Below are 12,161 nucleotides of genomic sequence, written 5' to 3'. Positions count from 1 at the left end.
CCCTTCCCCATACTTGGTAGATCCAGCGTTAAAGAAGTACAAACGTGCCTTGTCTAGTATTTTAAAATAACTCAAAATTCCTTCAGTTTATCTCAATATTTTCTATGATAATAAATGCATCGCTGTCGTCCAATAAAAAATTAATTATAATCCATGCGATTGACAGTGCAGCCGAAGTAAGAAGACTTCGCACCCTCCTATTATTATTCAACGAGTTAAAAATGGAAGGGAAAAAATAAGGCAATAAAATGTTAAGAACGTACATATGTATACATATAAACTATAAACAGGCTACACGTGCGGCTACATCGAATTGCGTAGCTCCCAATCGATGACGTTCAAGTGTCTTACGCGTGCCTCTAAAATTAAGCCTCGTTCAAGTCGGGAACGGTTCACGATAACTTGTATGAAAACAACCTTCCGCACGCGTTCAATTGTCCTTTCCCCGTGCGTGCACTTTCGCGCGTGCACAGCTAACAATAAGTAAACACTGACCTCAGACATTCGAGTCCTCTGCACTGTCAGCAGAAGTTCAAGTCATGCAACGCACGCACATTCAAGTGTTAACGTTTAGAAAATGAAAAGAAACAATAATTGCATAACAGAAGAGAGTTTTAAAAAGAGACGCGTCGGAATGAGCGAATTACAGATTTATAATCCGCATGAAATTCAGATTTAATTACGTACTACGATCTAATTGAAATCGTAATATAGGAAGTACAAAAAACATGCTGGAGCAAAGAGTCACCGGTCGACAATTCGAATGAACTTCAGATTTAATTATACGTTGTACCTATTTACACGCCTTACTAGACGTGCTTGCACATGCCATTGAGTCTTCTTTTGCTATTACTTTTTATTTCAGTCAACGATTGTAATTACAAGACTGCATCACATCTGTTGTAAAAAAAAACGCGGGGTATAAGATTGAATACAAATTTTGAACGAACCTTTCAATACCTAAGAACGCTTAGCTTCAATAGCTATTCACTTGTCTCTGCTTCAATACTATTTTACTCGTTGCCGCATTAAAACGCTGCTAAAAAATAAAATTATTATCTCTTGATCTGCGAACGCCCTTCTACGAGCCGTAGTGCAGATTAACATCGACTTCTTGCAAATTTATTTTTAAACCAGAATAACGGAGGTTGTTGGAGACGATTGCGTAAGTGGTTGAATCGGATTGTCATTAGATTTTTATTTAACAGCAAAACGATATTTGCCGTGCGAAACACAGATCGAGCATCGTGTGTACGTATGTACATTTAATTCAACTTCCCCATCGCTGCGTCTCTCGCTTTCTACGGCGGCGTGACTTCCGAATCATGCGATTCTATTTACAGAGTAGCGGCTGTTTCACCGGCGCTTATTACTTTCACAAATCTCGTACGTGTCGCTCTCCTCACCTCTGAATAATACGCATATCGCGAGGCTTTTAGAATCATCGATAACTGCACTCTGACACTTCGCTCAAGGGAAACCCAGTAAATAATGGGGGAACGATTCTTTTTACAAATCGAAACGTCCACGATTTGAATGCATTTTCATTCATTAGCACGCTTCGGTCTCTCCGAAACTCAACGTTCGAAACTATCGATGCAACTACTGCTGCGTCATCTATTTAGCAACGACCGTATACAATGCTTAATTGTTTAAAATTATCTTATCGTATTGTTAGCAAGACAATTTTTTAATAAATGTGTAAGAATCAATTTCCAGACACGTAACGTGCTCGCGTAGTAACATTATCGTGTAATCAATCGCTTAGTGATATAACACGTTATGCTCGTGTCTTTTTTTCGTAGTGGCCCGAAAAAAAATCACGCGATCTCGTTCAAAGTCGAGCTTGGAAACACATAAAAATGAAACGGTATCGAGCAAATTGAACGTTACGTTATGAAATTGTATCTTATTATTATTTCTCAGAGTTAACGTGAATGACGAGAGTGATCTCAATCATCTTAGGCATTCGGATCACGTAGCTCGCAATTCAAACAGACCGAGGACTTTCCTACAAAATAGGATATTTTCTAATGTACGTATTTGAAAAATGAATACACAACGTGTGAAACAAAGTTTTATCGTTCAAGCGATGAGATACGCAGATGCATCTTTCATGTCTCAGCAGATTACATGCATCCTTTATATTCTCAACGTACCTCTCTCACAGAATCGAGTCTCGCATGATTTACGAACAACTAAATAGGAACCGTGAAAGTGGTCAGTGGCCGACAAATCGTCCCTTGAACTATTTTAGGAAGAAGAAAGAAGAAGATAATCGCGGTTAGATCGCGTTACGGTTTGAAATCTCAAAAACGTTGCAGCGCGTAACGAGCGAGCCACCTTGACTCGATTTGCAACCTTAACCTTAACCTTAACCCGACATCCACTGACAAATTAAGTATACAACACGTGCACACTCGAGCTGTAAGTCCGATCGCAACAAAAATAACATTTTAATGAAAGATAAGGCGCGGGTAAAAGTAATTTAAAAAGATTCAATTCACGCGCCTTTCCACTTTCTCTTTCGATGCAAACATAAATAAGCGTAAAGAACGATCAACGGGTTTTTTCTCACTTAATTCTCATTTAATAAAATTACAAGACACTCTTGAAAGGGGTGCGATTTAAAAGGATGGAGCCGACGCGCGTCTGCACGTCCACTCTCGATGAAAAATTAAATGTATAACAGAAGTCTTGATTTCTGTTTACGTTACGATTTTTGCTCACTGACTTATTTTCCTCTGATTTCAAGGTACGATTATAGAAAAATCTGCCGGTGAGTAGAAATTGTAGCATTTACTATAAATGATTCTCTGTCTTTCCAACCTGGTCGATGGACAAGTCGACGAAATCAGTGAGCCAGAAGAAGATCCGGGAGCCGTCGTAGTACTCCTCCTCGGTCATTGTCACAGAACGATCTCGTGCACGGTCTAATCAAAATAAATACGACACGCATACACACGAACACACGCGACGCTCGTAGCGGGCCGTGCCTCGGTTCGCACTGAACGTATGTGCCGTAGAGGACACAGTTCTCCGGCTGGTTTCTTCCTTCTTAACTTGTTGTCGGACCGAGAATCGGTTGTCGGACCGAGAATCGCTCGCTCGAGACTGAACCGGGGCCGGGACCGGGGCCGATGCCGATTGTCGTTAGAACGCGACGGTGGATTCACGACACGCACCTACGACGCGACACCCAGCAGCATCACGACTCCTGAAATGCAGCGCCGCTACGACTCGCAACCGGCTAGACTTGCCGGCACTCAGGGCCGTATCCACAAGTGGATTCGAGTGAAGTTACACACGTGATCTGATCTGACGTGATCATGGAGCGAGAGTGACGTTGTCAACGTGTAGGCGTATGGTTGTGTAGTGTGTACTTACTTAGATGTTTAAAGGGCCGTTTATGCACATGCGTGGCACAGACGAATATGAATTAAACGACGAACCAATGTACATATATAACAATAATAGGCGTTGTAATTTTTTCCTATCGTTCTAGTACACGCATGTATCGTTCGGCTCGTTCGCGATAGTACAAATCAGACGACCCTCAAGAAGAGCCGACTAGCCGAGCGTGAGTTCAGCCGAGGAAAAGCGAAAGAACAGTGCTTTTCAGTCAGTGTTGTAACAATGAAGCGAAGTTAAACTTCGTCTCAGGGAAAGCTTCGCGAACCTTTAGAAATTGAAACCATCTGTTGCGTATTGTTTTATCCCTTAAAGACTGACATCGTTAATGACGGATTCACGCTCGCGAAACGTTTACTTCGATACTAGAAGAAATGCAATGGATGATAAATGGTTCTCAGCGAAGCTCTTTGCACGGGATGAAACGGAGTGCCTGATTAATGGTTGGTACCCTCCTCAAGTGTCTTGAGAAATCGGGAGGAGCCTCTTAACCTCTCGACCGCCAGCATTAATTACTTCGAAACGTGTTTACAGTCACATAAAACGGACATCGACGAGGATGCTACGTAAAGTACTCAACGATACTTGAGCCGGTGTTTCGAGTCTTCGGCGGTCTGTAGATCACCGCCTCCGCCGCCGATGAATGAAATTCTCCTGAATGCCGAGAAGTTTTCAAGCATGGCATCGAGCTTGAGGAACACAGTAACCGTGGAGAAGCGCGTGGAGATCCTGACGAGACTAGAAAACGGATCCAGCATCGACGATCTAGCCACGGAGTACGGCGTTAGCAAGAGAACGATAAGGCGATACAAACAGCAGTCGGTGTCTCTGCGACAATTGTGTAACGATCCGGAACGTGCACGATCCATAAGGCAACGGGGACCGTTGTACAATAACACGGAAGCTCGTTTATACGAGTGGATCTTGGAACGTCGAGCGTCGGGAAACATCTTGACGACTGTGGCGATCCAAGAGAAGGCAAAGGCGTTCGAACAAGAGTCCGGAAACTCGAATTTCACAGCTAGTCAAGGATGGATCTCGCGCTTCAAAAGGAGATACGAAATAACTGGATTAAACAAGGAGGAAACTGACGTTTATCAGTTAGTGAGGAGAAAATTTATTGCCAATTTTGCACGGACACTGCAGGAAGAGAACATCAAAGAGGACAACATCTATATAATGGACGAGACGAACGTGTTGTGGAGATCGTTTCCTAAGATGTTGACGAAGGACGAGCAACGGGTAGAAGTAGAAAGAGCGAAGGGCAAGGTGGATCATGTGACTGTGGCGTTGTGTACGAACGCAACGGGCACCCACAAACTCCCGTTGCTCTTCGTTCACAAATACCCCAATCCGAGAGCGTTGAAACATTGCAAGCATTATTTACCAGTCGTCTACGCGAGCGAACGCAACTGTTCCATCAACGAACGGATATTTACCCAATGGTACATCGTTTACTTTCAAGCCAGCGTGAAAGAATTCCATTTGCGCGAACAGCGAAAGGGAAAGGTTCTCCTCTTGGTGGACCATTTCACGCAACTTTTGATTCCAGAACAGCTCCGCGAGGACGAACAGTTTCAAATAATATTCCTGCCGTCGTTTATACAACCAATGGATCAAGCTCTAATTTCGAAGTGTAAAAAGTTCTTTAGAAAATTTTTATTAAAGAAAGCGTTCGAATTTCCTGGTGGCGTGAAGGAATTCTACCCGGATTACGACGTTAAAGATTGCATGGATCTGATCGCCGAGGCGTGGAACAATATAAAGTTGACTGACATTCGAAATTCGTGGAACAGACTCTTGCAATTCACTCGTTTAGCTAATAACGAAGATGTGACGGAGAACGCCGCCAACGAGGATCGCGATCCTATTGTTATGTACGAAGAACGATTGACGCAATGGTTCGAGAGATGTGAGCAAGCAGAATCTATGATTCAAAACAACATCGACTTCATGGAAGAAACGAAGGACAGCACGGAAGCTGTCGTAGAGAACGATGAAATAGCGAACAGCACGAGACCTGCCGTAGAAGAGCAAGAAATGGTGAACACGTTTCACAATTTAAATACATGGGCTACGTCCGAACCCGACGATATCAATTTACAAGTCAAATTTTTGATCGATTACTATAACAACACAAATGAGTAAAATTTCTATTCTTTTATCGTGCACTGTATTCACTTCAGTTATTAAAATTATCTTTAATCCGGTTTTTTTGTATGATTCATGCGAAGAAGTTGGAAGAATCTGTAGCCACACAGTCGCCACCGTTGTACCGTCTCGACATTAAATGGTATTTAAAATATTTCGTTTGTCAAATACAAACTCGGCAGTTCTAACTAAATTCATTGAACGTGTAATTAACGTACGTATGTTTCGAAAACGTGATCAGGCAACGCTGTACGTAGTACTTGTATTTACTCATTCTGCATGTATGTACAATCTTCGTATTTCACTATTCTTAAAAATTAGATCTAAAATAGATGTATCGAACAGTTTACGCTCTCGGGTAAAAGGTATACGCCCAGCGTCCGATCTTCCTCTTCTTCGGGTTCGCCCTCAGACACCTTGGTATATAAATTGGTTGGTGATCGTCCATTCGCCGTTTGTAAGGCTGATAACCGAACTCCCATGGGTCGCGTCTTTTATCCATAGGACGAGTCTTGTTATCGATCTTGTAGATCTTGTGCCACATAGGTGTCTCGGGTATTTGGAAATGCCTTGGTCTGTTGCTCATGATGTACTTGAAACGTTCTTCCAGCCAGGTTCTCCTTCTGGGGTTTTTTATGTCGGCAACCCGTTGTACGATGTCGCCTAAATACGGCGTCATGTTCTCGTTCCTCTGCTCGGGCTGATTAGCGTAGAATTTGATCAATTTCTTCAGAACATCCTCGTTAAACCCGTGAACCTTTCCATCTTCTACTTTTTCGAACAGCTTCATCGGTTCGGTTATCCAACATAAATTACGTTTACGATTTTCATCCATGAATTCCGTGTAGAACACAGTGGTGTTCAACTGGTAAACGCAGAAAGACCATAACTGGCCGTCGGTCAATATCGTTTGCGTCACTAATGGGTACGTTATATCGTTGACCGTCGAGAAACCTTGGTAATACGCCTGCGACAGGAGCCAACCGTAGGACGCGAAGATCGCTTGCACCGTAATCGCGTCTTCCTCGAAAGTTTCGCTGCGGAGCACTTGGTTTAAATCATGATAAGAGAGTAAACCAAACTCGTGCGTGTCACCAGGCCAGAACCCGGGTATAGAAGTCGCGTGCTTATAGGCGAACGTGTAACCTATTACCGCGGGGTAAAATTTAAATTCCGGGATTGTAAATTCCGGATTGGTACACTCCGTCAAAGGGACGATCTCCCTCAAGGGTAATTGGTGCCTCAGTTGCAGTAACGGAGTCCCGAAATAATGAACCGGTTGATCCAATAGCTCGTCTGCGCGATTCTTGGCGTATTTCGAGCCTGCCTTTGCTTTCCTAACCATAGCCGAAGGTTCCACGCCACCGGCGAACCAGAAGGCCTCTACTCTTGGATCAAAATCTACTTGAGCTTCTAATAAATGTGGCATTATTGGAGATGTGGCGGCCAGCATTATCCTGTTGATCTGATTGATCAGTGATTTCGTGATAGCCTTTTGTAGCATTTGTTTCCTGATTTCATCCACTTTCTCTGTTATTTCGTGTTCCCTTCTACAATGGAAAATTAAACGAAATTATGTGTAAAACTGATTATTAAACCGTGGATTCTATAAACTTACAGGTAATTTAATAAAGCACACCCGACACGCAAAGTATATATCAACAGCGAAATCATTGAAGGTGAAGAGAATGAAGGAAATAAATTGAAAATCAATTAATCGTATACTTACAATCTATGACTGTATTCAAAACTGACAATCTTCTCTATATGATGCTTGACGTTCTCCACGACAGAATCTAATTGCTCATTCGACAGTGTATCATAAACTGCAGGGAGTTTATGTTCATTCATAACATGAGTACGAGTAATGTATTGAGCATGATCCAAGGAATTATATCGAACACGTCCCTCTTCCACGATCATGGACTTCCAGCCATAATAACGTGGCATGTTGATGCCAAACAATTTCTCCTCCACGCTGTACAGTCTCTTAATTTTCTCATGCCACTCCTCTTTATTTCTTCTGACCCTAGCTGCGCGGGATAAATCCAATATCGGAGGGTAAACCACGTCTTCCGTCTCGTTCGACACTGTCGTACTTGACAATTTTCGTGTGACGACTTTAAAAATCCTTGTAGGACAACTCGGGAAAGACTTTTGCAATCCGGTATACATGTTGATGAGAATATTGTAACAATCTTTTATACAACAGAATTAAATGTTGTGTTCAAATTCGCGTTACACTATTTTCTTCTTGCCAGTCATATTTCTCTATGAGGCCTTTATTTTATTCCGGTCAATCGTACGGAAACGTAGGAAGAAATCATAACCAGTCTGGGTGTACGGAACAGAGGTTATAAAGGTTATGAACAATACGCACAAACTGTAGTTGTAGAAGCACTTTGAACAGTTTGAACGAACCATGGAACGAGCGTATGTGTGTATATGGTAATGATGCCAGTGTTGGGCCCACATTGGATGGTGCACACTGCCAGCTATTAATTATGTTGTGTTATCTAATTGCACGATATTCAAAATAATCATTTTGTTAGTGTACTTGGATGTAGAAACAATTTTTCTCTATTTGATTCATTATTTAGAATTCACTTAAAATCTTAGAGCAAGTTTGAAATAGTAGTTCACTCTATTTTTTATTTGATCCAATATTTATCAAAACCAAATTGAATCCACGATCACGATCATCATTAAAGTCGAAATCGAAACTACGATCCTAATCAGAATTCGTATTAAAATCGGGAACTTAATTAAATGATATAGAGCACGTATATGTACAATTGCAACCAAAACTATTTTGTAATGCGCATGAGCCAAAAATCCCACGATGATCATCATTGCGCAGATAGGTTATGTACGAGTTACTGCGAGTTACCTACCGTACCTACCTACATAGGTAGTCACGGGAGACGAGATATGCTTGGTGTAAACAAACTGGTTTCCTGAGAAGCTGGATTATTCTGTTGTAGAAATAAAATAAATCGGCGAGTGATAATTCTTATTCTTGCATATTAGCAACATGACGTCGCTGGATCTGAGGCAACAGAAGCTCGAGCAGCAGGTATGCGTTGTCCAGAACCAAAATTCACGAACGACGATGCTTTCGAACGTTCGATCTTCATTCTCGATTCTCGAGCACAGACGTGTATTTTATGTTTTCCATACCTGAGAACCAAACGCGATGACATTCTCTCAAAGATCAATGCAGTTTTATCACTTCTACGTTTCAACTTCAAGTTAATAACAATTACTATATATGCGCGTATGCGTATGACTAGCAGCGTGTGTGTAGGTCATTTAAATAATTTAGTTTACAGATTATGTACGTAATCCTTGCAGGGCAAAATTCTTAAAAACTGTCAGGCTATTAACGATGCAGAGTAATTGGAAACATGATTACTCGTTTCGTTCGATGCAATCGATTCATCCTGTTTGTTAAAAGCAATTTTATTTAATGTACAAGTTCGTAATCGATTACAGAGGCAAATAATTGCGCAAAAGATGAAACAGAAAAGACAAAGCGGTGCCGGTGGAATGGTACAGGCGTCTAACATGTCGAGTACTCAGCTTACCAGTCATTCTACAAAGTGGACGAACCCGACTAAAGATCTCAGAGGTAAACGGTATAAATGTTATATAAGATGCGATAAATGAACGAATGAGACGTGTACTTGGTTCATTGTTTCAGGCTATAATGGCTCGCTGCAGTTTAACGCGTCTCAAAACGCTGATTTAAACGCATTCGCAGAAAACAAGGATATAGAAGCAAGAATTAATGGTAAATGCTACCACGGTTATTATTATTATTATTATTATTATTATTATTATTATTATTATTATTATTATTATTATTATTATTATTAGCAGACTGCCGATTTTATGCACTTATTAGAAAATCGAGTGTGCAGAAATGATGACCGTCGCGTGTAATGAGATTAATATAAAAAGCCGGTACTTCAATGTTTAAACGAAATAATTGTGCAACACATCTTTTAAACTGATACCATGAACGTTCCATTCTGCATAAATGTCGGCAGTCTAATAATTATATATATATATTATGTCGCGAACTTGAATACAGGGTAGAACATTTTGTTGCGATAGAAGTTAGCACGGAAGGAAGATTTTATCAAGGTATGGAGGCTGCCGATTGCGCGGACGAGGAATCGTCACCTATAGACGCACGCTCGCCTTCGGAGTCCCTGCCTTGTCCTTCGCCTCTTAGAGTAGCTCCGTCGGAAGCCGCTGGTACCTTAATTAGCAGAGAAAATAATTCTTCGGTAAGTTTGCACCGTGTCTCAACGATGAGTCATGAACGAATCTCATAACGATGTCTCGTTTGTTCAGAGCCCCGAATTGGAGGGAAACGTGGAAGGGAATGTGGAACATTTCGTATTGCAGCCAGCGAATAAAAAGATGCATTACAAGTGTAGAATAACGCGCGACAGAAAGGGTATGGACCGTGGTTTATATCCCACCTATTTTTTACATCTGGAGCGAGATTACGGGAAAAAGGTAACGAGTTATCTATGTATTATTAGGCTACAGATTGGTACAACCATTTAACGCGCAATCAATATAAACAGTGCGTATAACGCGTGATGCAATATGAAGTATCGGAAGCTTCCTCATTTAATTATTAGGCCACGGATGTTTATGCAAATTGCTATTCTTACAAGTACCGGAATGCACACAAACATTCTCCAAGTATCGTAAATTCTATTTTACTTCGGATACTTTGAATCACTGCGATGCATCCTTTGAACTATAGAAAATTCTCACAAACGCATGAACATCCGGAGTGAAAATTAATTTTTTACTTACGTACGAAACGTTATGAAAATTGTTCTACGTTTGTTCGTAGATTTTCTTGTTGGCGGGTCGTAAGAGAAAGAAGAGTACGACGAGTAATTATCTGATTTCTACCGATCCGACGGACCTGTCCAGAGCCGGGGAGTCTTACATCGGTAAACTGAGGTCGAATCTCTTGGGAACGCAGTTCACCGTCTACGACAATGGGTATTCGTTGATAAAGGACGACAAACGGGACGATCGTTTCAATCCCAGACAAGAGTTGGCCGCGGTCATATACGACACGAACGTCCTAGGATTCAAGGGACCCCGTAAAATGACCGTCATCATTCCGGGGATGACGTCTGATCAGAAGAGAGTCGAAATTTGTCCACGGGACGAGTCGGAAACGTTACTCGGTTCGTATGTTTCTCGCACGCCAGAGTTCTGTTGTATCCTATATGATGATCAACCTGTGAAAGGCTTCTCGTAATAATCGTACAGGATCGTGTTTGTTTTTTTACTCCCGCAGAACGATGGAAAACAAAGAATATGGACAATCTGATAGAACTGCACAACAAGACGCCGGTGTGGAATGACGACACGCAGTCGTACGTGCTGAACTTCCACGGGCGGGTCACGCAGGCCTCCGTGAAGAATTTTCAAGTGGTGCACGACAGCGATGGTCTCTGTCTTTATCTCGATTTTAAGGCACAGGGTGAATCGATACGAAGTTGGCAATTGTTTATTAACGTGGAAAGCACCGGCATTGTCTGACGATGAACGCATTTCGTTCAATCGAATAATCTTCAAACGATGCTTCTCATCGATTCATCCTACGTACGTTTTGTATCGGAACAGATTTATCATGTCTAAATGTTTGCGTTTCAGTCGATTACGTCGTGATGCAATTCGGCCGCGTGGCGGAGGACGTTTTCACGATGGACTACCGATTTCCGTTGTGTACGCTCCAAGCGTTCGCTATCGCTCTCAGCAGTTTCGACAGTAAGTTAGCTTGCGAATAAATGCCATTTACAGAAACTATCCTAACGATGTTCGCGAATCGCGAAACGCACGGTTCCGCAGGACAATCAACAGGTCGCGATGATGTTCTTTTACAAACATATCTGTAACGATGACTAGACTACGGATTTCGTGCATTTACAAGATACGCTATTCCGTAGCGCAGAAGCGCGTAAAAGGAATTTTTATGTAAACCGATACCGAAATTGTATCGAAGGTAGCATAAAAATCGGTGGTTCGAAGTAAGAATTCACACGTAAGAGTGATCGACGCAAATCGTGTGTTCACTTTTCTTAGAAACATTTATAATCGGCGATCGGCGAGCATGCGGATAATACTAGAATTGTAGAAATAATTAGAATCATGTCCGCGTCGCGATGTCTATTACAGGGTGAATCACTTTCCCGTTCAGAGGTCGTACGACTTTCTTTCGTTGAACGAATCGTACTCATTTCGTNACGAGACATGATGCACGTCGGATGCTTATTAAATTTTTATTGTACCACGTAATAATAATAATAATAATAATAATAATAATAATAATAATAATAATAATAATAATGACGCGTACACGTACATTCCTGATAGAACTGTAATATCTATCGTTAACAATGGATTTCAGTGACTGTTCGTTCGAGATACTACACGCTATATACAGACTGTATTCGTTGAATCGAATGTATCGGTTCACGTCTCTCGGTAATATTGCGAACGCGTGTTTATATAATAATGCTACTTTATATTAGTCAGAACTGTACAGAGATGGTACG

At 41.6% G+C, this 12,161-nt stretch overlaps 4 protein-coding genes across 4 annotated transcripts in view; 2 read left to right on the top strand and 2 right to left on the bottom strand.

Moving 5' to 3' along the window:
* oys (lysophospholipid acyltransferase 6) overlaps positions 1 to 3,698 on the bottom strand; it is a 23,356-nt gene extending 19,658 nt beyond the window's left edge. Inside the window, 2 exon segments of the mRNA XM_018035696.2 lie at positions 2,830 to 2,933; positions 3,680 to 3,698. Of these exon segments, the coding sequence (XP_017891185.2) occupies positions 2,830 to 2,933; positions 3,680 to 3,698 (123 nt within the window).
* On the top strand, positions 3,333 to 5,716 carry LOC108631676 (tigger transposable element-derived protein 2). Its single transcript, XM_018035788.2, has 2 exons — positions 3,333 to 3,854; positions 3,946 to 5,716. The coding sequence occupies exon 2, from the start codon at positions 4,051 to 4,053 to the stop codon at positions 5,557 to 5,559; it is 1,509 nt and encodes a 502-aa protein (XP_017891277.1). The 5' UTR covers positions 3,333 to 3,854; positions 3,946 to 4,050; the 3' UTR covers positions 5,560 to 5,716.
* Positions 5,717 to 5,781: 65 nt separating this feature from the next.
* On the bottom strand, positions 5,782 to 8,375 carry mRpS30 (mitochondrial ribosomal protein S30). The gene is made up of 2 exons (XM_018035787.2): positions 7,292 to 8,375; positions 5,782 to 7,112 (listed from the first exon to the last, which is right to left on the bottom strand). Exons 1-2 carry the CDS (start codon positions 7,735 to 7,737, stop codon positions 5,909 to 5,911), a joined length of 1,650 nt encoding a protein of 549 aa, XP_017891276.1. The 5' UTR covers positions 7,738 to 8,375; the 3' UTR covers positions 5,782 to 5,908.
* A 221-nt stretch (positions 8,376 to 8,596) lies between these two features.
* On the top strand, positions 8,597 to 11,847 carry ktub (Tub domain-containing protein ktub). Its single transcript, XM_018035738.1, has 8 exons — positions 8,597 to 8,638; positions 9,058 to 9,193; positions 9,266 to 9,355; positions 9,682 to 9,857; positions 9,925 to 10,092; positions 10,442 to 10,787; positions 10,901 to 11,053; positions 11,260 to 11,847. The coding sequence occupies exons 1-8, from the start codon at positions 8,597 to 8,599 to the stop codon at positions 11,391 to 11,393; spliced, it is 1,245 nt and encodes a 414-aa protein (XP_017891227.1). The 3' UTR covers positions 11,394 to 11,847.
* Positions 11,848 to 12,161: the final 314 nt, after the last annotated feature.

Source organism: Ceratina calcarata, unplaced genomic scaffold (assembly GCF_001652005.2).
Source record: "Ceratina calcarata isolate Rehan_Ccalc_2016 unplaced genomic scaffold, ASM165200v1 scaffold92.2, whole genome shotgun sequence".
NCBI classification, from domain to species: Eukaryota; Metazoa; Arthropoda; class Insecta; order Hymenoptera; family Apidae; genus Ceratina; species Ceratina calcarata.
Note: the sequence above shows the minus strand (reverse complement) of the source record. Positions and strands in the feature narration are given on the sequence as shown.